Source organism: Cataglyphis hispanica, chromosome 3, assembly GCF_021464435.1.
Source record: "Cataglyphis hispanica isolate Lineage 1 chromosome 3, ULB_Chis1_1.0, whole genome shotgun sequence".
Classification (NCBI taxonomy): Eukaryota; Metazoa; Arthropoda; class Insecta; order Hymenoptera; family Formicidae; genus Cataglyphis; species Cataglyphis hispanica.
Window position 1 is genome coordinate 1,760,560 of NC_065956.1, and position 24,616 is coordinate 1,785,175.

The following is a 24,616-nucleotide window of genomic DNA, read 5'->3' on the forward strand; positions in this document are numbered from 1 at the left end:
ATATTGTTTTAAGTATATATTTATTTTGACATATTATACACACTTAAATTGTAAATAATCAAAATATATATTAATTTACTTATAAATAAAATAAAAATTCTAAATTTATAAATACAAAATTATAAATACAAAATAAATACAAAAATAATACATTATAATATAATATATAAATTTAATATTATTATATATTAATTTTATTTTTTACTTATTTTTGTATGATTACTTGCATTCTTTAATATTACATTTGCAAATTTGTCATATTTATTTAAAAAAATATGAATTGCAGTTGCTTATATAAAGAAAATAAATTTTTATAGTTGCTCCTTCCTTTCTCACAATTTAAATATTAGCGCGCTTGCCACCAAAAACATGGCGATATGACATATGATATTCGGATGCTAACACAAGGATCGACACAGAGTATGTATACTCGAGGACTATATATATATATACACTGTACTGTGAACTGTGACATAGTCAGTATGACCAGTCATCGTTTCGCGTCATTATCGTTGTAGCCATCGCGTGATCCAAATGACCGGCAGTGAGTGACAACTGCGACTCTGGTACTTCTGGTACTCTTTCTCAGTTCGGAGCTAGAATTGGTTCGGTGTGTAATTCGATTTTTGAAGGAGAAAACGAGTCGCGAGTCGCCGCGGCATCAACAGCAAGCAGTCATTAAACGTCATCGGCTAAGTGCGCTCCGATTTAAGGTGACACTTCTAAAAGTGTTTTTATTGCGGAGAGGATTCGCACTCTTATCGGGAGTATCGCGTGAATAAACAAAGAAGAGTGATACCGCACCTCAAAAGAGTAAATAGAAAGAAGAAATATTGCATTCTCTGTCGTTTGTTCAGTATCGAGGAGGAAATATGTCGACGGAGGAAAAGTTCAACGCCGCCGTAAATGTCATCAGGAATTTGCCGAAAAATGGTAATTTTTTTGTAAAGAATCTTATCGCGTTAATGTCATTGTAAATTATCTGGCATCTGGAGAGAGAATCATATATATTATTCATTCTATATATATATATACATGTTTCTCTCGAGGAGCATATATATATATATATATATATATGTGTGTGTGTGTGTGTGTGTGTGTGTGTGTGTGTGTGTGTGTTCGCGCGCACGTGCGTGATGCGTGTGTGTAGATGATCTGTATAAAATAAATATTTTCTTGAATTTTTATTTATTTCTTGCATTCACTCTTGCATTTGTAAATGCAAATGAAAAATTACAGCATTATGCAATATCGCTTTGCTTTTTGCTCTCTCTCTCTCTCTCTCTCTCTCTCTCTCTCTCTCTCTCTCTCTCTCTCTCGCTCGCTCGCTTATGTTGATTTCTTCTCCTCTCGTTTCTTTTCCTTTGGTCGCACGTATACTTAATTGTGTGCTGGTTAAAGTCCAGTCGATGTTAAGTATCAGAGTCGGCACGACTTTTATATTTATTCATGATAATGCGAAGGGTAAGTGGTACAAGGTTTTTTTTCCATACACTTTCTTAGAGTCAAAAGCATTGACCTCGTCGAAATAAATTATATAAATTTTGATTCTTTTCGGCCTAAAAAGATTTAAATAATAAAAAAGATTAAAAAATAACTTTTTTTTTTACATATATACGTGTCATGCACATTTTTGTAACTATATCGTGCACACGAGTTTTTTTTAAGTATTTCTACCGGATTTTTTTTTTCTGTTACAGAGGTGTTTTTCTAATTGAGAGAAAGAGAGATTTTGCATGTGCCGTCGCATGCTATCGTATAGAGAAATTCGCGAAATCACGAATCGCGCCAGTTGAAGAAAGTGAATACAATTTCTCACTTGCGGCGTCGAAAGCAATATGAAAAATTCAATCTCCCGCAGATGATGTGCAATGTACTTGTGCATGTTGAGGAAGAAACGCGATCGCGATCCTCCACCTTTGCCCGAACAGTTGCGAGAGAACTCGCACTTTACATTAGAAACTCTCTTTGCTTCACGATGCGCGATTACAATTCATATTTAATAATTACGCGGAAGCAATTTTACTTCACTCTTATTTTCCAGATGTTGTCGTTCTAAGGAAATTGATCTCTTTAATTTGCACATATCTAATATGCCTGAAAGTATTAAAATCACAGATATTTTTGTAAATAACATTTTTGTGCTACTTATCTTTTTTTTTCGAAAGAAAAGAATCTAGCTATATTTTTTATGAGAATAATTTTCTCTATTTTATTAGAAGTTACGATTATATATAATTATGAATTATTTTTGTGTATATATAATTATTAAAATCAAAATAATAAAGTGTCAAAATGATTATCAATATTGTCTCAATAAAAGACATTGCTTTAATATTATTCAAACATATGTACATTCTTACTATTACTTAAGTGTGTATGCATTTTTTTTTTACTGTTTGGCCTTGATGTTGAATATTGCATGTATACTTTCCAACCACTTCATATAGCTAAGTGACTGTATTACTTCCCACTTTACTTTCTAACTGTGCAATACTAGCTGAACCATGCTTGATGGTTAAAACTAGAATGTTCCTCTTCACTGATTACTCTAATTGATTTTATTTCATCAGCAATTATGCAACTCTAATAACAAATGCTTTAATTATCTTTGACTACTATATTAGCAAGCATTCATCAAACACAAACTTTTTATCTGCAATCTCTTAATACTCTTGTATTATGGATTTATATCTGTGGACAAATATATAAAAAAGCATATAAATGTACAGTACAGTAATATAAGTACAATATGCATTCTATGCAAAAATGATTCTTTAGAGATATAAGATACTTTGAATATTAATGGATATTTCTGTCTTAATGATACCTGATGAGATGTCAACATTCAAAATTTATAGAACTTATTTTAATAGCTATCTTGCATTAATATTACTTCATCATAAATGCTGTATTAGAATTAAAAAAGGGATTATTTGCCCTTTATAGTCACTAATGTTTAATACCTTGTTTTTTAATACTGTTTATTTTATACAAAGAAAACATTTATACAAAGAAAATTAACATCTAACAATTTGCATTCTACTTCATCTCCTTTAAAAGAATACTTTAGACTCTTTGAGTAGAGGTCAAGGATAAAAGATAAAAGATATTATACATCATTGTATAAGCCTGGAGAATATAAATCTTGATTAAAATTATCTGTTCTTGCAACACATAAACTGTAAGATGTTTTGAAGCATTCAAAACATTTTGCAATTTTCAAAATACATGAATATCTAATTTGAGAATAATTAATAATAATAAAAGATACTAGCACAAATATTTTATTTTTTTATCTTACTATACCTCTGATATACAAAATATGCTGATAAATAATATAATAATTTAGGAGCATATCAACCTAGCAACGAGATTATGCTGCGTTTTTATTCGTACTACAAACAAGCGACTGAAGGGCCCTGTCAGCAAGCTAAACCCGCATTCTGGGAGGTAGTCAAGAAAGCGAAATGGGACGCATGGTCGCGTCTTGGCAATATGAGTCGTATGGAAGCCATGAACAATTATGTGGAGGAACTAACAAAAGTAAATATACATTTGGAATCTGATCTAATAATCAATGCAATACAAAGAGTGTATGAAATAAGAGCGTCCCATTGCAGATTGTCGAAACTATGTCTTATACGGATAATGTGGCAACGTTCCTCGGCAGTTTGGATTCATTTTACGAAAGTATACCAGCTGAAGATTTGGAATTACTTGTGGGACCAGTATTAGAGCGTATACGCTCCCAACCAGGATCACCATTGTCTGGCTCACCATTAAGTTTGTTTCCTTTTTTTTAATATATAAATATTCATTATCTTGTCCGAATGTTAAAATATTAATAAAAATAGTAACAATCTTGTGTATGTATGTGTGTGTGTGTATATGCAAAGCAATTAAAGGATTATAATTAGAGATAGTTTAACTTAAGTACTAAAAGAATAAAAAACTAATATATTATTTATATAAACAATATGTTTACCAAAGATAAAAATTGGAGATGTCGAAGATATAAGTATTGAAAACACCAGATATTTAAATGATAAGTGATATAAATTGTTTGAGCAAACACAAGAATACACTTGCTATATCAATATGATAATAAATATTTGTTCCAAATTCTTTGACTCAATGTAATGCCATTCAGAGAAACTTTTTGTATGATTCTTTGTCTCTAAAGTTACTGTTGTTGTTTTATCAGTGTCTAGAGAAACATCACCTCATAGAGTTTGCAGTACTTCTCGACACATAACGAGTAGTTTGGAAACCAGTCCGACCAGCAGTCGCACTGCAAGCCCACTGCCACAAGACACTGATGGCGAAGAAGAAGAATTTATAGATACTGTTGAGGTACAACATTAAACATTATATCATATGCATCATATTACACTATCATTTTATCTTACGGACAATTCAATTTTATTGCAGTCAGCACCAGAAAAAATGCAAAAAGATGCATCTAAGCTCACTGCTCCTTCTCAAAAGGTACAAATTGCGGCAAATAACGGAGTAGATCATTCAAATACAGAGAATATTATAAAAGAGAACACTGAATTGACAAATAAATACAACAGTGTTAATGGTCACGCGGAGAAGATACAGGAGAACCATCGAGAGAGAAGTAGACAGAGAACGAAAAAAGATGATAGTAAAGTCAACGCCGAATTTCTAAATCAAATTGCAACGACCATGCAGCATTTACAGAGAGATCTGGACCGAATAACGGCTAGAGTCCGGAGCTTGGAAGGACAAGCTCTGCAAGCGATGGCACCACAGACTGTATGTAATGTCATTTCATTATCTGAAAAGAATATTTATTTATTATTTATTATTTTAAATTATATATTTGTCGTTCTATTATATTTTTCTTCTATTATCATTTTTTTGCTTTTTATATTTTTATTATTTATCCTATTCTATTTCATTTGATTTTTATTAAAAAATGTTGACGAAATATTCCTTTTTTCTTTTCAGGAAAACACCATTAGACGCACATATGCAAGATGGTGGCCGTTGCAAGAATGTTCGCCGCGTTTGTTCGCCTTACTAATTTTATGGCCATTTGTCGCTCATCTGCTAATCAATTTTACGCAGCGCTATCGCCAACGAAAACTGTGATGCTACAGCCATTACCTCTACACGATTGAAAATCTATTTCCATTTACCGGATTACTAATGTTGAGTTGTAAACATACATACTTTTTAATTTTATATTTTTTATAGAAGTAAAGAATGCTCTCCTAATGCAATCTACGATTACATTAGTAAACGTGAATTGTGATAAAACTTGATCAGTCTCTATATATTTTTGCATATGTACGGCCTGTTTCGAAAGTTGCAGTTTTCTTATATATAAATATGTATATGTGTGTATATATATATATATATATATACATATATACATATATACATATATATACATATACATACATACATATATATATATATTTTTTTTTTTTTTTTCCAATCAATATTATGTCGATCAATCCTCAACAAAAGCGTCATTCAAAAGCCATTTTGATCTACAACTTATACTAATAAGAAAGTATGACATTCTATTAAATTAAAATTCAATAGCTCAATTTGCTAATATCACACATTTTTATAAACAAATAATAATGTAAAATACATACAAAAAAAATTTTTATTTTGTAGATATTTTATTGTTTATTTAAATTTGTATTGATTCATAATATATCTATAGCAATTTATTACAATTCTTTATAATTACTATTGTTCAAAAAATATGTGAACAAGATATAGAGATAACTTATTTTTTTGTGTTAGTTTACTTTTTAATGTTTATACTTTAGAAAGCAATAGGCAATTTTCGTTATACCTTAAAATAAAAAAACAAATATATATAGTTCAATGGTTTCTAAGGTGGATTGTATGTATTATAAATAGCTGTATATTCATAAATTGTAATATATGCAAGGAAAGCAAATCCTTTTGTATATATGTAAGAGCATATATAGTTATATAATAGTAATATATATTAATATATGCATTTTATATGTAATGCAAATGTTTAAGAATATGGGGTTTTTAAAGTATATATTGGCGTTATGGCCACAACATCATCATTAATAAATAATACTTTTACGATCAAAGGAGCATTTATACGTATCAAACAATTGTGGTGGATATTATGTACATATGTGCAAAATGTATATGAACAAATATACAAGTTTTTAATTATTATTGCTTAAATTTTATATCCAATTATTTTCTCCTCAGAAAAATTCTTTGTGCTTTTATTGTTGATATAGAGAAGACATTTGAGACTCTTAGCCACATTTTTCCTTGGAGATGAAAGTAGAAAGAAAATAAGTATAGAAAGTGTAGCTAAAGGATTTCTTTGTAAACAACAAGTCATGTACATATAAAATGAATCAGTAAAAATTTTCTTAGGTTTAAAGATATAAAAACGATACATAAAACATGATTTAGATACATTTTTAAAAATAAATATATATTTATATATTATTTTTAAAAATGTATTTATATATATTTTTTCTCTCCCAAAGTAATTTTTTCTTAAATTATATTTTTTGGAATACAATTGTATATTTCTGTTTTTTATTTCATATATATAATTAATATAGATAGTATTGTTTTAAAATAACAAAAATAAAAATAAAATAAAAATTTATAAATATAATTTATAATAATATATTCATTCAATGATAAAAGAGTAATATAGTAGACGACAGTGCTTATAGTCTCTACACATAGGCCGTAGTTGTGGCATCTTGACGAGTAGAATCCATTATGTACTTCATATCAAAGTGCGTAACACGCACCAACACATCCTGTTTTTGCATACGTACGAATGCATCGAAGCTGCGCACATGTATGTGTGCAAGCCGCATAAGCAAGTATAAGGTATAAGCACGGCCACGGTCGTCAATCGTCAGTGGTCAGTGGTCAGTGATCAGTAATCGGTGATCAGTGATCAGTGCCGTAGTGGTGGTCAGTCAGTTACTGACCACGGCCGTCAACTAACACATTACAGAAATGTATACGCAGTTTATATTCGTATATGGATTTTAGTGATTCTAATAGATGTTAGGTCTCACTGTTTAGGAACGAGAAACCCTCTTTTAGTCACGTGCGATTTCCACGTGAGGCAGCTCATGAAATCAGAAATTTTCTCGACATGATGAACATTAGAGTATTCCTCATATTCGCAAGTATTTTTACCGCCAGCTGTTCCAGCACCGATGATCTCGATTTGGGCACGGTCGTTTTCGCAAATATTGTAAGTGAGCGAGTCATCAGTTCGAAAAGTATCATTACTGTACAATATTATTCTTTGTTTTTATACATTCTTAATTCGAAAATTGATTTTTTTTATTACTACTGCGTAATATTATTTTTTGTTTTTATAATTCGAAAATTGACTTTATTGTGTAATATTATTTTATAACATTATTCTATAGACTTTATGCAATATTATGTTGCAATATTATTCACTATCTCTATTTTAAAACTTGTAAGTCATTTTAACATTTTAACATATTCATACATGAATATATTAATAATATGTTTTTATCTTTTGTTTTGACATTGAAAATGAGTAAATGACTCATACTTTATCTACAAAATGCTTGTCCTTACTTACAGTTATATAGACATGGTGATAGAACTCCTGTTGGACGTTACAAAAATGATCCTTATAATGAAACATCTTGGCCAGTTCCATATGGACAATTGACAAATGTAAGTATGGATAAATTACGATCATAGCTGTAGTTCACAAAGATAATTAAAATCAACTTTATATACAGGGAAAAAAAAACATTTATGAAAAAATAACAGATAAAAAAACATTTTGAAAATATTTTTTCTAATTATCTTATTTTATCATGAGTGAATATTTCTCTATGAAATATAATTTTTAATCATTCTTTTCCTTTAACATAATTTTTAATCATTGACATTCTGTAGGAAAAAAATGAGAAAATAAATACACAATAAATGAAGTTTAATAAAGATTAATTAAGAATAGTAGACAAAATTGTAATAAAAAAATAATTATAATATTTATAATAATGCTAAAATTTATTAAGAAACAAATTTCAGGAATTATTCTTCTTATTGTGCATTTTAAGAACTTTTCACATTATTTTTAATATCCAATATTTTAAAAAATATAGCTTGGAAAACATCAACACTTACTCCTTGGGCGCTGGCTGAGGAAACGATATTCTCATCTTTTAAGCAACATTTATACACCATATGACATTTACGTTCTAAGTACGGATGTAGATCGTACATTAATGTCGGCGGAAGCGAATCTGGCAGGACTTTATCCGCCAGTGAAGGACCAAGTCTGGGACGATATCAAATGGATGCCAATTCCTGTGCACACTATTCCAGAAAAGCAAGATTATGTGTTGAAGGCTAGCAAATACTGTCCGCGATATAATTATGAACTGGAAAAAGTCTTAACATCGCCAGAAATGAAACGCATAAATAAAGCGAATGCAAAGCTTTATGCTTATTTAACCGAGAACAGTGGAAATAAAATATCTTCATTAGAAGAAGTTAATCAATTATACAATATTTTATATATTCAGGTATGTTAATATTTTATATACTCAATTATAAATGATAATGATTGATGACAATGCGTTACAGTAATTTACTTGATTTTATTGAGGTAATAGAATTTGATGTTTATATACTTACTTTTTTCAGAATTTATACAACAAAACTCTACCTCAGTGGACAAAGTCTGTGTTTCCAGACAAGATGAAACCTCTCGCTGCGCTCAGTTTCACGACAGAAGCCTATAACATAATACTTCAGAGATTAAAGTCAGGTACCAAATTATTAATTATTTATCAATGATTTATCATATTCTATTTATATTTACTTGTGTTTGTAGATTTTTAATCATTTATTAATATCTTTATACAATTATTTCAAAGATATTTATTATCTGTTTTTGTAAATTATATTTTGAAAATATATCGTTAGGTTCATTACTTGGAGAAATAATAGATCACATGGTCAAAAAAGTACAAAATACTTTAAAACCTGACAGGAAGATATGGATGTACAGTGCTCATGATGAAACTATAGCAAATATGTTAATGACTTTGAATTTATTTGATCTTCACTGTCCACCTTATGCTGCTATGATTCTCATAGAATTGAGGACAAATTCTAAAAACCAATATTTTGTAACGGTATAAATCTTGTTTAACATTCATAAAAAATTTATTATTTAAATGAAATTATCAATACATATAAAAATTGTAATTATCTTTGCATATTTTATATATTTTTCTTCATTCATAGGTTTCTTATAAAAATAGTACTGCGGAACCAATACTTATGACGTTACCAGGCTGTAATACATTATGCCCTGTAAATGAATTTATTAACTTGACAAGAAATGCTGTACCTGAAGACTGGGAAAGAGAATGTTTAATAGCTTGGGAGGATATAAGTTCTAGCGACATTATTGGTAATTATTATTTATCTATTGAATATCTATATCTACAATTTGCTCTGTACAATGCCTACATATATGGTCTATATATATATTATGTATAGTATTTATATATTACCACAGGTTAAAATTATCACAGTTTAAAATTCTCTTTTTGGTTGTTTCAGCGATCCTGGCGTCGTCTATATTAATGTTGGTTTTATTGGTTCTATTAATAATAGCTTTTATATACTGGCGTCATAAAAAAGAACAGAGACAGTATTATTTTCGTTTGACATATAACGATTACAATGATGCCATATAATGAAATTGGTAAAAAATAATAGCAAAACATTGAAAAATGTTAATCATTAATTATTAATGCCTACAATAAAATTGGGCAAGATAGATTCTTTTTGCGATCTCAAGAGAAACAGGATGAAATATTAAATACATGAGGGAAACAATTTAAATAACATTTTTAATTATACATTATATTTTTAGAAAAATTTTTTATGATGAATGACAAGATTTGATCATTGACTTTTTTTTATTGTACTATACCGCGCAAAAAAAACAACTATTAGTTTTTAAAATAAGACTATATTTTATTGTTAAGCGAATCATTATGTGATATATCACTCATTAGACTCATTACATGACTAACATCGATTATTGTTGTCTATATTATAGGCGTATTTTAAACGTCAGTTTATTTTCATAAAGGGATATTCATGATATTTCTTTGAGAATTTTGATTTGCTTATTGCAAAATTTTTACATAATAATAATTCATTAGAAACTGAGAAAAATCAAGTCTGACTATCAAGATAAAATAATGATTTATACTATATTCCCTATTACTTAAGAGATATTAAATCCAAATAGACAAATGGATATCTCCAAATTTTTTAGAATTATTTCATTTTAAGACATAAAAGAGACAAATAATCAGGTACTTTTATAAAGAGAAAATACATGTATTATGTGATAATTGTTATATAAATGTTATTTGTGATATCTCGTTATATCATTAAACTTAAAATTGTATGAATGTACAATAAACATGTAGAATGATTAATTAAACATATTGTAGAATACAATGCGCAATGGACAAATTTTGCAGCAAAAATTTGAATTGAGAAGAAACAAGAATTTTTTTTCATAGAATCATTGTGGTTTAATTATTATTGCTACCTGTACAATACATGTGATATTGCAATGATTGTCTAGTCATAGTGTATTGAGCTACACCATGTTCACAAATTTTTTCTTCATACAATACAATAGTAAATTGTGTGAAAAGCTAATGTGTGTGTATAACACTGCCTATAAAGAAATATTTAGTTGCAGAAAATCAATGAGTAAATAATATGATAGTAATAATCTTTCAAATTACAACACAGTATATTTATAAGAATATATCTTTTTTATTTTTATATAATATTCATTGAAATATTGCAAATACATATTGTGGGATTTGGCATATAGAATATGTTTTTGTTTTAAAATCGAGCATCTTATAATAGATGCAAATAATTACGTATATAAAAATAAAAGAAAATACGTATTTTATCTCCAATTAGAACTATTTTTGTGATACTTTAAACAATATATAAATAGTGTGATGTAATTAATAACAAACTTATGGATTTGCTGTCATACTGATAAGATTGCAGGTATTATTTATACAGTAAATAAATATTATTTTATATGCGTAAAAACTAATAAAAATTCATTGAAAATGATATTTAAATTATTTTACATATTATATAGATATATTTAAATAATTATGCATTATCAAAATTGATAAAACTATATTTTATGTAAAAATAATATTTTAATATAGCTATCTTGTAATAAATTTAAAATTTTTATACATATATGTCAGAAATGATCATTAAAACAAAAATATTCGAATAAAAATTGATTGTCAAACATATAAAAGATATATGTTATTCATCTTAATCAATATGTGCTAATGTCTAAATTATTCAATGTTCTTCCTTGATGTAATAAATTATCCTATTTAAAATAAATGTGTTTTTAATAAGGGAATGTTAATAATTTTTCATGGTAGTAAAAATTATCTCTTGTATAATTGAAGATGTTTTTCGCTTATATATAATCTGCAGATATAGTTGTCGCTAATGAGTTATTATTCTGGTATTGATGTAAAACTGCCACGCAAACTTTCTTGAATGGTGAATGCTGGATTTGTTCTGCAATATATTTAATATTTAAGAAACTTTAGATATATTGCGTTTTGAAATAAATCCAAGTTAAAAGACAATAGTATAAATCTCAACGTAACATGCTTACCTTTATTATGACGAAACAAGTCAACGTTTCAAGCTCAGACTTTCGTGTGTTAAAAATTTTTGCATGCAACGAAAATAGTTCCAATTAATCACTCGTCATACATGAGTTTGTTTTAGAGACACATTAATAAGAATTAATGGAACCAAACGAAAAAAATTGATGATAGTGAAACAACAAAGATATTTCGCGCTGTAGCAGAATTGTATAATGGAGATAAAGCATATCACAATGGTAAAGCATCTTTTATTTAATATAAGAATATATTTTGTTCGCATGATATATCGAGAATAACTGATCATACACATACCATGGGATATCACATGCTGACGTCACGAGATATTACAAACACCTTTCCAACGTGACATTATATTCGCATGTTTGTGGAATATGTAAGAGTCGCACATTCAATATTGTCTCGCATATTCAATTGCATTATTCCAACTAATGTTTAACGATGTTTCCAACGTATTGTGAAAACTATGAATGAAGAAAACTCTTTCTAAATCATGAGCATATATGAAAATAATTTTTTTTATCGTAATCTATTTATATCTCTTCTTAAAAACATTAAGTAAATTAATTTATAAAAATATAATCACACACATTTAACATAGTAATAATTAATGATTTAGATTATTTTCAGAAAACATTAAAAAAATAGTTCATACATTTAAGTTATTATTGTAAACAAATTTCTTTATAAAAAAGATAATGTAAGTGTAAAAATTTTACTTATTATGCACTTAAAATTAAAATGGTGTTTTAAAAGGTTCTTTTAAAAGCATTTGTTAGAAAAAATTCTTTTATATGTTAAAAGCATGTTAAGATATATATAAGAATACCTTGTAGCAAATGGAGCACTTGGCATATCAAATGATTCATACGATTCTTTTGCATGGCCTGGCCAAACAAGTGCAAACATTGAAATTCAATCTCATTAGTATAAATAATGCAGAGTCAATTATCGTTTATGTTAGAAAGGTGCAAAAAACATGGTGAATCACAAATCAGCTGGCTCATCACTTGCAATTATTTGTGTTAATTCAGTACAAAAATTACACTATGGAGCAAATTTTATGTTTCTAATCATTCCCACAACCTTTGGGTTTAGGAAAAAGATATATATTCAAGCATCTATTAAGCATTTTTCAGTTTTAAACTTTAAAAATCTTGTTGCTTTCAAACGTATTTCATATGATAAAATATAAATATATTTTATTCGCGTAAACTTACATTTTGTAAAAAAGTAAGTCTGTACAAAAAATTTTGAGTGTATGTACATGCTGAATCGTGCAACATAGAAGAGACGTAACAATATCAAATATACACATACATATACACCACCAAATAATTTTCTTCATAAAATTATTCAATTGCACTAAATAGTTTGCATATAATTATATACACAACACCATATTAGTTCTTCATGTACAATTTTCCTATTAAAATATGTCACTGCATGGACAAACACATGAAAGTGTTACTTGATAAAATTGCATTTAGTCACAATTATGACAAATGAATATCGCTAAAATTTTCCCTACCTGGCATAAACAGCAGGATTTGATATACCAAGTGTTGGGCTCACAGGTGTACCAATATATTTAGTGACAAACTGAAATATGAGAAATAAATAAATTAATAAAGAATACTATTACAATTGGCATTATAAAAAATAAAAATTCCAAGATATATAGTTATAAATTAACAAAATACTGAGAAGTTTTAAGTCTGCTAAAGTATAATTTAATGTCACAATAAATGAGTATTACGTGTAAGCAAAACTATATATACATACCCAATGGTTACCGAGAGAAGTCGCACCCATGCTTACAGCCATATGAATAGCCAAATAAGCGCAGAAAATAAGATATAAAATCGCATATACAGACATGCCTAGAAATATAGCCCAATGTTGGGGCAGGTCTTCTTGAACAGTTTGTATTACGAAATATATATTTATCGTTATAATTAGAATCGATAGGGCGGTCGATACAACCTTGTTTACTCTGCAACAGATAACATATTGTGATCATAAAAAAAGATAACGTTTCAAATATTATAAGAGACACAAAAACCAAGAGTTACATACATTCCGTTTCGAAATTCCCCCATGATCTGAACACTACTCGTAAAAGCAATTGTAGGTAAAGTGGCAAATGGTAATTGCAAGCTCATTATAGCGTTCAAAATATCGTTCATGCCACTCAAATTGTCCATATTGGCAAAGAATGCTACTAAGAACGTAGGAACTATAGCGATCGTTCGAGTAAAGAGAACTCGCTTCCAACGGGCCCATTGCAGATTCAGAAACCCTTCCATTGCGAATTGACCGGCATAGGTGCCCGTCATTGTAGATGACTGACCGGCGGCCAAAATACCGACAGCCCATATGTACATCGCGGCCGCGCCAAAGGAACAACCGAGGAAGATTCCTCCTTTGTAAAGATCAGCATCTATCGTCGCATTATTCTCCTGGAATTTGCAAAAAAAGATATATTTGAGAAAAGCATGCTCTCCTCCTCTCAAATATATTCAATTAAAAAATTACATTACACATGCGTTCAGATATCATAAAAAACAAAATTAAAGATAAATACTTACTTTAAAAGTCTCCATGCCGAGGGTATAATTATTCGCTTCGCAAATTTTGTACTAAAACAAAATGGGAATTATTTCGATTAGTATATGATGTATGTGTGTGTGTATGTGTATTATTCAAAATCATTTATATTTATTTTTGATGATTATACTTACAACATCATTGTTTGTTTTGTCAAAAAGACCATGAGCAAATACAGCCACTACAAACACATTAATTATAAATGAAACAAACAATGCAATGCAAGCCTCAATGAAGTAATACATATTCGCATCTCTGATTTTTGCGGGTTGTCTTCGATCAATATCTCTCGACTAAAAAAAAAAATGAAAACTTTTCATGTACATTTATTGTCAAAGAATTGAATTAGTGTATATTTTTACTATTTATTGTTCTTACTTTGACCAAGGCACTGTGAAGATACAAATTATGCGGCATAATGACCGCGCCAACAATTCCTACAGCTTGAAGTAATACCTTGTTATCGTAATTCATTCCATTGTACCATGGAACAAACATACCAGTTATAACGTCTATTTGAGAAGGCTTGGAAACAACGTACTAAAATATAAAAAATCAGTTTAACATAATGCTAGACTCGAAGTAATGTAATCAATGAAATATTCTAGAAATAGATCTACCTCATAACCAAAGGTAATACCCATGATGCTAATGAGAAGACCAAAAAAAAGTTCTAATTTCCGTAAACCGTATTTATCCAAGAATAAAAATGTAAATGTATCTATTACTGTAATAAGTACACCACCCCATATAGGAATCCTGGAATCCAAAAAGAGAGAAATATTCCACATATCAATATTTCACAAAATCACTATAATCTATCATTTCTCTCTTGATTACAAATTCTTTGTACATATACATTGGGCATTATTTACAATCTCAAGCCTTTGAAAAAGAAAAAAAAAGAAAAGCATACAAAATAATCAAGTAAAAGCAACAATCATGCAAAGAATAAATGCATTATATATGCAACTGTGCAAATATAATACAATATTTTAATTGTAATAAATTACAAAATATGTGTGCCATGTAAATTAAATTTGTTTATATACTTTTATATAAATTATTAATATTTATATCTCTATATTTCGTATAGTTAGAAAATTTTCAAGTTTTTCAATAATGACTAATTGCATTCAGCACTGAAAAGATTAATAACGCGAATCACGATGTTAAATGTTCTAGATCTCCATCTCTAATCTCAAGAATGTTTTTTACATGTTAGCTTATGTGTGTATTAAAGGTAAATATTAATTTTATCAGAGATACTTACACTTTATTTGATAAGAGATAAAGGGCAATAGCCGTTCCTATTACCTCTTGCATATCGCTACCAATAATAGCTATTTCAATCATTATCCATAAAATAAATCTAGGTACTTTTTTGTATTGTCTATAACACATTTCTGCTAGATGTAGACCAGTTACTACACCAAGACGCGCACTGAGTCTTTGCATAACAAGACCTAAGAGTGTAGCGCTTAATAGCACCCATAATAACTGAAAATGAAGATGTAAGCAAAAAGATAATTGCAAAAATATTAATCAAACTTTTGCATAATATTAAAATAAATAAAACACATTCCAAGCAACATTTAATTTTAATGATCCTTTGCCAAAAATGTACCTTATATCTTGCTACTACTCCAGATTGTAGATCTGATTCTATGTTACCAGGATCCAAATAAGCTATAGACATTAAAAAACCAGGTCCTGTAAAAGCCCATAATTTCCTAAAACTAAATCCTGCCTGCAAAGAAATTTCCACTTATAATTTATGTTAAGAAATAAAGTTATAAAACTATAAAGCTTTCTAAAAATTTCAAATATTAATATATTGTAAGTATTAAAGTCTGAAAAGAAAAAATATACTCTAATAATATATTAAATAATTATGCCTAGCAATTATCTGTAAATCGTACACAAAAATACAATGTCAACTTACACTTGCTGTTTCTGGCACTTGCACCCTTTCATCGGCAAAATAGGTTTGATTGTTGTTCGAAGATAAAGAGGTGTTCTCAGTGACCTTTCTATTTTCTGTTTCATGCATACGTTGATGTGGCACAGTTGTGACAGTGGTGGCATCGCCACTGGATCTCACATCATAATTATTCTGCATTTTGTGTATTGATACAATACTCTAAAAAGACATCTTGTTAGTTATTGAAATCAAGTCAACGTTTCGCTTACGATATAATTGAGTAAAGACATATGATATATTGATGCAGTGGATTCGAGAGAAAAAGGTAGAAAAAAGTAGAAAAATTTTAGATAATCAGTGATCTACAAACAACTTCAAATAAATAATAGTTAAACAATGTTAAACACAAAATTGTGTTTTTTTCGTTATAACTTGATTATTACACAAATAAAATCCATTATAAAACGATAACAGTGCGCTAATAATATATGAAACGAAAAATCATATGTAAATTAATAGATCTCTATTATTATTCTATGTCACAGACATGTAATTTGCAAAAATTAGCGAGTTAGAAAAAATAACTTTTAAATCTCGAGAAAGATACAAAAATGAATAGAATCGCGATTTCATAAAATTGAAGGTCACATAATAATTTAATGTAATTTACCTATACGTGTTACGATCATTGATCGTAAATCACTTGCGACTGTCGCAATTATATAGCTACGACGTAACGACACATAGTGGTACACACACTGCAACGACTGTTCATACTATCTAACGCAAGCAAGCTGCGAGCCTACGAACTTGGTCAAGTAATAAGGAAGGAGAAAGAGAAGAGGCCAGGGATGTAACTAAGCAAAATCTCGGAGCAGACGACAGCGGGCACGTTAATAACATTCATGAAACTTTTTATTCTTTTTTCATTCATAGTTTAATCCATATTAATCTAGCACTGTCAGCGTTGCTCGTTTTCCGTAATTTTTTTTTTTTTTAAATAAAATACTCAAAAATACCTGTTTACTACTCAAAAATTATAGGTACCGTAATTTTTTATCCAGGATGGATTCATTTCACTAAGTTGATTTATTAAAAAACTCATAAATTTAATTTAATGAACATTTATTAATTTTATGAGAATAATACTCCATAAATAAATAAATACACGTGTATGTTTAATATTGTACTTATATTATATGTATGTACATCTAAAGTATAAGTGTTTTTCTAATATCATATAATACTTATATGATCTCTGACTCTACTGTATATACATTTCAAAAAAATATTTGTTTCTAACAAAAGACCCTTTTATTTATTTAATTTATCTCATTGATACGCGGGTGACATCGGACTTTACAAAAGAGAGACATGGTAAATGAAAAATCGTGCACATGTCCTGAATTACGAAAAGAAGCACGCTTCTGGGAGATCCCCGATTTTATCGGCATAAATACATTACAGCATTAAATTATGTGAAATATTTATACGTCCTTCCTCCCTCTTTTTTCCTCTTCTGTTATATGTTAGTGTCACACTGTTACATGTAAGTAATTTCCGAATATTGCAATATCTAATATTGCGTTTTTATCATAATTCTCGAATGCAATAATGAAATATATACCTATATGTAATCGAAGCGTCATGAATAATACGCGGATGATTCCATAATTATATCGATATTACTTTTCCATGGATGCATGAAAAAATACTGCTAAATCTTTTTGTTAGCATCAAGGTCGCGATAAGAATTTTATGTTATATAAGGAAATAAATATGTTATATTTATAAATTTTATCATTTTTAAAGTTGTATTTCTTGCTGTTCTCTGAATTTCTTATAAAAAATATCCTTCAACAATTGCGCCTTCAACAGCAATAAAAAACAGTATTGGATAGACGTAAATAATGATGGCCATAATGTATTAATTAAATAATATATTTAATGAGATAAACGAAATCGAGATGTAGCGTTTAGATAATAATATCACATATTAAAAAAATATGTATGCTCAATGACAAAAGTATAGATAATACTTGTCTCGTTCATCAATTGATATCTATAAGCATTTTCATCACATCAACGATTAGATACTCGAGAACGGATCCGATTTTCCGGTGTGTTGTAGTCTCACGTTTGACACTAATCATAAAAAAATTTTATAAGAATATTACAAGTGGTCACGTAGTGATAAACAATACAAATGATAAAAAGATACTGTATGGATTAGCAGTGTCAAAAGTAAAAGAAATTAAAAATATATTTCGAGATTCATAAATTCAATTGCGCACACACATATATATTATATATACATATACATATATATTATATTTGATATTAAATTAATTATTTTATAGTGATTGTATCACGACTTTAATTGTATATCACAAAAATTTATGAAAATTTTAATTTTACAGAGCAAATCTTTACTCATAAATTAATTATTAATTATATTTTAAAAATTAAAAGTGCTTTTTGCGCAATATCAAATTTATAAATCTCAAAATGTTTATTAAATTTTTTAACTTTTAATATAGCTGAAAAACATGAAAAACACCGCAATTAATCTATCGATAGAAAACTGCTTAATCCTGAAAATACAAAACGATAGGAAAAATTTTCATCAAGATATAATAAATAATAATAATAGATAATAATAATAGATAAGTAATAATAGAAAATGTGCGCAGGAAATATTTTGTACTTATTATTTATTCCATTGTATGGAAAAAAGAGAGAATAAGAAAAAATTACAAACGATAATCATATTTTTAGTAACATAAAACAAAAAATTATATGTGAACAGCGTAAGAAGTAAAAATAATAATGTAGAAATTACAACGAAGTGTCTTTCCGCTTGCGAGAGAAGATAACAGAGAAATACAAATGAACAAAAGCGATTACGCAATCGCTAAGTCTTTAAATTTGACACGACGTGAATGGCAAAAAAAAATGATGAGCGGACACGTCGTCCTTTTTTTTTACGTAATTCTCCCATAATCAATTATCGTTCTCAAGAATTGGAAAACACAAAAAAAATTATAATAATCTCAGTTCAATGATTTAATAAAAATAATAAACGCTTTTGTAATATTACCTTATTTCTTTTTTTCTAATTAATATTAACGTTGCTCAATTTCTCGTAGGTCATTTGATCTTTCAACAATCAAACAATTGGTATCCATAACTAAAGATCTGAATAACTACAAATCGAATGAACTCTATGGTGACTCATTGGTAATCCCGGATATAAGGAAAATTTTCAACTGTAATACATCATTAATATGATGGATGCCCAATTTATTTTTTTCTTCTTTTTTAAATGACAAATAAGATTTGTTCCCCTCTTTACTAGAAATTAAAGATACTAAAATTGAAAAAAAAAAATTACTTTACAAGTATTGTTCCACGATGTAGCTCGCAAAATTTTTGGCGTCAAAATATATGAGACTCTATAAACTTTAAATTTTTTTTATTTATTGACATATAAACTTGATACTGCATGTGTAATCCATTGGAATAGCAGATGTTTCTTTTCCATGAATTATGACTAAACATGTAAAGTATCTACATATTAATGTTTTATAGATAAAGAAGGAAAATAAAATTATATTAAGAGGGAGGGGGAGGGAGAGAGGGAGACAGAGAGAGAGAGACAGAGAGAGAGAGAGAGAGAGAGAGAGAGAGAAAGAGGGGGGGGAGGGAGAGATAGGAAAAGTAATTTACCTATTATTTTATACATAAATTGATGCAATATAAAGTGTCGTAAATGATTTCAATATAAAAATTATATTATCACATATTATCACACAGTTTATTTCTGAAAATTTTGGTGACGATGCAAGTCATGCGTCATACCACACGTATGTATGAATCCTCTGTCCTCTCCTACTCCATCCGAACCGTCGATCGGCTCAAACTGGTCCGCACTCTCGCAGAGAGACAGGTATGTATGTAGTATAATATATCGAGCATATCGTACACGCGATGTTTGTACGGATTCGAAGAATCGTGAGACTCGTCAGAAATTAATCAAGTAAACGTGTGTCGCGAGTTGTCAAACGGGTCAGACAGGCAAGTTGCGAGGGTGTGGTGCAGATAAAACGAGAATTCCGGATGTCTGATCGGTTTGCTAAGGGAGCCCCGTTCACGCCCTAATCGAAAGGCGAACAAGCTTGAGAAGAAAACAAAAAGAAAAAAGAAATATTCCTGGAATAGCCTCTCACCAAGTACATATTTACCGGGTAAATTGGATTTTATTATATGATTTAATTATATATATACGTGCGAATTATATCTGACAAAATATAAATTGGAAACGGTAATTCGGTGACGTTTCGTATGCGAGTCATTAGTCATTAGGTCTCTGTTCTTTTTTAACTGCACTTTTTATATGCACTTTCTTTTCTTTATCTTTATCTCTGTCTCTAAATCCCCATAATATTTTAATTGGACAAAGTGCTACTAAAGTCGCGTTTTAAGTGTAGATGCAAAGGGTCATTGCCATTATTACGTGCTGTCAAAGCCCTTCAACTGTGTGACTTGTGATATAGAGATCTTTTTTAATTCTTTTAAGTACTATTTTATGCTAAAGATGTTTCTCGCGCACTCAACAATTTTTCAAAAATCATAAATTATGTTCAATAACATTTTTATGATAATATAAGTAACAATATATAAAGATTGTACATATAGATAACATAACCTGTTATAGAAATATGTCAAACGTGAGTAATCTGGAGCAGCAAATTGCGAGCTTGCAGATCAATCATGGCGATGAAGCGCCCAAGACTATTAAATCTGGCAAGAAGATCGGACCAGCGGTGCCGCCAAAGCCAAAAAAATCTCAACCTCAGGTGAATATTCTTGTAATCTTTACATTTAACTCATTATAAAACACTGTTATACAATAGTGTTTTTTTTTTTCAATTTGCATGCATCCTCTCAAACACGGATGCAACAATGGTAACAAAATATATTTACATATTAAATATTGGAGATATTTATAGAAACTTAAAGAAAAACATGGAAATATCTGTTTTAGATTCCACAAAGTTACACCGTAAAGGCTCCGCCTATGCCATCATATAGCACAGTTCTCAATAATACAGCTTCAAGTGACAAGACATCAAATTTGTACATGAACGCACCTTCTCCATATGTTCCGCTGGACATAAAGAACAACTTCTCTCAAATGGTACCTACAAATGGCAAAGAAACACCGAAACTTTATCAGAACAATGACAATTTGTATGCGTGTCAGCCAGAAGAGAAGTTTGAACCAAAGTACAGATATGATGAGAAAAATTATTATTCCAACATTGGAAATATGCCGGCTCCACAGGTGCCTGTGGATGATCGCGCGAGCAGAGCATCCAGAAACGCGGTGTACAGCAATATAGAACCACCAGTGCCTATTCCGGTTCCTATGTACAAATATCCTGGCGAGAGTGAGAAGGATATTATATATAGTAATATACAATGGAATCCTAAAACAGAGAACACATACTGCAATGTTCCTCCTGCACATAGCACTGGTAACAATTTTTCTAAATTAATTAAATATATATAAATTTGTGGAAAACTGAGGTGTAAATGTGTGATCACATTTTTATAAAAATTTCAATGTCTAATATTCAAATATTCTCAAGAAGTTAAAAATACAATTTAAAAAATTTTTTGCAGCAATAAAGGGTATACATCTTTGATTTCAGATGATTTGCCGCCACCGCCAGAACCATCAGAATATGTTTCTTGTATACCTGGGAATTCATTTCCACCGCCACCCGAAGAATTGCCTCCGCCACCGAGTCCGGTTTCATCAAGTTATAGCGAGCTGCGACGTGCCACTTATCAAACTGATTTTCCATCGGGCAACTATCCTACTGATATTTATGGTCCAAGTTCTCAATCCAGCTCGACATATGAATCCATATACGAGCCGATTAATCCGAGACCACCATCGCAATTGTCCTGCAACTACTCAATGTATTCTGGTTATGGGTCAGCTGCATCTACTCAACCACAAGGCAAAGTGTCTCCTGTTAAAGAAGTAAGTCTCACAATTCCATATTGTCTGAAATGTTAATTTCTGTGCATTTTAAATTATCAAAATAAAATCGACACACACTCATATGATTTAATGTTTGATTATTTGCAATAATAATTTATTTGATTAAAATAAATCAATTGTATCAATTAATCAATAGATAATATAGAGTGATGTATATTGAAGATTGATGTGAATTGAGTATCTTATTGATTTTATTTGTAGGTTGATGTTCTCACGGATCTATTAGTCCAAGGAATGGCAGATAACAATGAAGACAGTGATATATACGGCATTTGCGCGCAATGCGGACGCAAGGTCGAGGGAGAGGGGACTGGATGCTCGGCGATGGACAAAGTTTTTCATATAAATTGCTTCTGTTGCTTTGTATGCAAGGTTAATCTACAAGGAAAACCTTTTTACTCGTTGGAAGGAAAGCCCTACTGCGAAGAAGACTATCTCAATACTCTGGAAAAATGTTGCGTTTGTACTAGACCGATATTGGATAGAATATTGAGAGCTACTGGTAAACCGTATCATCCTTCCTGCTTCACCTGCGTTGTTTGTGGACAAAGTCTTGATGGTATACCATTTACTGTGGATGCTACAAATCAGATACATTGCATTCAATGTTTTCACAAGTAAGTTTTCTCGCGTACTTTTTATTTCTATAATTGTTCGTTTATTTTTTTTTGTTGTCATTAGTTGCTTTCCATTTACATCAAAACTCAGATAATTCTCACTTATGACATCATAACTCAGTTGAATGCACGTTCCTTTTGATGCTGAGAAAGTGAGATTCAACTGAGTTTTTTCGCACGATCGAGACCATGTGCTTTAGTGAGTCTGGACTCACATACAAAAGTAAGGTTATGAACCTGCAATATCACTTGCGCGTTCCTTTTACTCATTGAACAATTGACATTTTATCTGACTATGAAATACTCACATAATTGAGTGACTCAGTATCACTTAAGTGCAAATGGAAAGCAATTATTAACTAGAGTTTTTGTTTACGCAGGAAATTTGCTCCACGTTGCTGTGTTTGTAAACTGCCTATTATGCCTGAACCTGGTCAGGACGAGACTGTGCGAGTAGTGGCGCTCGATCGAAGTTTTCATATTCAGTGCTACAAGTGCGAGGATTGTGGATTAGTATTATCTTCTGATTCGGAAGGACGAGGCTGCTATCCCCTGGATGATCATGTTCTCTGTAAAAGTTGCAACGCTACTCGCGTTCAAGCTTTAACATCTCATATGACGACTGAATTATAAATTATATAGTCGCGATATGAGCCTACATAATTTAAACTCCTGAAATATGAAAGAAATATTAAATCAAGTATTATTGTGATTAATTGCAAAAGCGATATAAGATACCATTTACTATGATATTATAGACTTTTTCATGCATATGGTTTCATACTGTTATTCGCAGTATCTCATATATTTGGAACAATATTTTCTATTCATTATATTAGCAAAGGACCATTTTTTACAATACTATAGCTATTAGCTAGACTACAAAAATTATACTGTCCAAAATTATATTATCCTGTTTGGATACTTTTATCATTTTTATCATACGACAAAAAAAAAAAAAAATTAAGCTTTATATTCGATTTATCTCAACATGAATCTGAATATGATCGATACGCGAGAAATCCGCCACACTGCCATGATGAAAGCATTTACAGTATATGTTACAGAATGACAGATGTATATCATCGATGAATTAGTAGATAAACTTCGACGTCCGAAGTAATTTTCCTGCAGATGTGATTATTATTGTGATTCTAGTAAAGTATTCGATGTATCGTAAAGTATTTAACATGTAGTTTGTCGTTGACAGGTATACCGCTTCGATTCATATATTTAGAAATAAATTTGGAAAGTAGAGCATTATATTATTGACAATATCGATATATGTCGGTGGAGAAGCGTGCCATTTCTTTTTTAACGTAGCTATTAAAACGGATTCTTTTATGATTACAAAAAAAAGAAGAAAAGGACAGAAGCTCAATCGTGTCTTAAACATTTTGCGATATAATTAGTCTTCGAATTTCTTCGCATGGGTAAGATTACATCAAGAGGAGACTTATATGATCTTTGTATTATAGTATCAATAAAAATACAGTTTGTTATTTATGGCCAAAAAGCAATGCTTGTTTCTATCAACCGTTCTTGCCCATCCGATTGTTTCACTGTGCTTGCAAAAACTTAGACTGAACACAGTCTACGATCG

At 29.7% G+C, this 24,616-nt stretch overlaps 4 protein-coding genes across 12 annotated transcripts; 3 read left to right on the plus strand and 1 right to left on the minus strand.

Moving 5' to 3' along the window:
• The first annotated feature begins 468 nt into the window (after window positions 1-468).
• On the plus strand, window positions 469-6,219 carry LOC126848431 (acyl-CoA-binding domain-containing protein 5). The gene is made up of 6 exons (XM_050589330.1): window positions 469-933; window positions 3,353-3,546; window positions 3,624-3,786; window positions 4,208-4,356; window positions 4,435-4,785; window positions 4,981-6,219. Exons 1-6 carry the CDS (start codon window positions 873-875, stop codon window positions 5,122-5,124), a joined length of 1,062 nt encoding a protein of 353 aa, XP_050445287.1. The 5' UTR covers window positions 469-872; the 3' UTR covers window positions 5,125-6,219.
• A 542-nt stretch (window positions 6,220-6,761) lies between these two features.
• LOC126848333 (prostatic acid phosphatase-like) lies at window positions 6,762-11,175 on the plus strand. 2 transcript variants are annotated; one of them, XM_050589154.1, is made up of 8 exons: window positions 6,762-6,894; window positions 7,096-7,270; window positions 7,636-7,731; window positions 8,169-8,591; window positions 8,713-8,836; window positions 8,995-9,206; window positions 9,319-9,487; window positions 9,640-11,175. In XM_050589154.1, exons 2-8 carry the CDS (start codon window positions 7,169-7,171, stop codon window positions 9,774-9,776), a joined length of 1,263 nt encoding a protein of 420 aa, XP_050445111.1. In that variant the 5' UTR covers window positions 6,762-6,894; window positions 7,096-7,168; the 3' UTR covers window positions 9,777-11,175. The 2 variants fall into 2 exon arrangements, with proteins under 2 accessions (XP_050445111.1, XP_050445110.1); XM_050589153.1 differs by lacking the exon at window positions 6,762-6,894 and having other exon boundaries at window positions 6,905-7,270.
• LOC126848332 (protein Malvolio) lies at window positions 8,724-17,153 on the minus strand. 6 transcript variants are annotated; one of them, XR_007687246.1, is made up of 14 exons: window positions 16,991-17,153; window positions 16,342-16,539; window positions 16,024-16,146; window positions 15,670-15,896; window positions 15,017-15,155; window positions 14,775-14,936; window positions 14,531-14,689; window positions 14,378-14,428; window positions 13,866-14,248; window positions 13,572-13,782; window positions 13,318-13,388; window positions 12,081-12,250; window positions 11,774-11,812; window positions 11,480-11,673 (listed from the first exon to the last, which is right to left on the minus strand). XR_007687246.1 is itself a non-coding variant. In XM_050589150.1 (13 exons), the coding sequence occupies exons 2-12, from the start codon at window positions 16,516-16,518 to the stop codon at window positions 11,794-11,796; spliced, it is 1,722 nt and encodes a 573-aa protein (XP_050445107.1). In that variant the 5' UTR covers window positions 16,519-16,539; window positions 16,991-17,153; the 3' UTR covers window positions 11,480-11,673; window positions 11,774-11,793. The 6 variants fall into 6 exon arrangements, 3 of the variants coding, with proteins under 3 accessions (XP_050445109.1, XP_050445107.1, XP_050445106.1); XR_007687247.1 differs by lacking the exon at window positions 11,774-11,812; XM_050589150.1 differs by lacking the exon at window positions 12,081-12,250.
• Window positions 17,154-20,073: 2,920 nt separating this feature from the next.
• LOC126848430 (thyroid receptor-interacting protein 6) lies at window positions 20,074-24,529 on the plus strand. Of its 3 annotated transcripts, none has more exons than XM_050589327.1 (6): window positions 20,074-20,269; window positions 21,038-21,179; window positions 21,392-21,860; window positions 22,038-22,375; window positions 22,598-23,013; window positions 23,394-24,529. In XM_050589327.1, exons 1-6 carry the CDS (start codon window positions 20,193-20,195, stop codon window positions 23,644-23,646), a joined length of 1,695 nt encoding a protein of 564 aa, XP_050445284.1. In that variant the 5' UTR covers window positions 20,074-20,192; the 3' UTR covers window positions 23,647-24,529. The 3 variants fall into 3 exon arrangements, with proteins under 3 accessions (XP_050445284.1, XP_050445283.1, XP_050445285.1); XM_050589326.1 differs by having other exon boundaries at window positions 20,112-20,269; window positions 21,368-21,860; XM_050589328.1 differs by lacking the exon at window positions 20,074-20,269 and adding an exon at window positions 20,277-20,567 and having other exon boundaries at window positions 21,368-21,860.
• The last annotated feature ends 87 nt before the right edge of the window (window positions 24,530-24,616 follow it).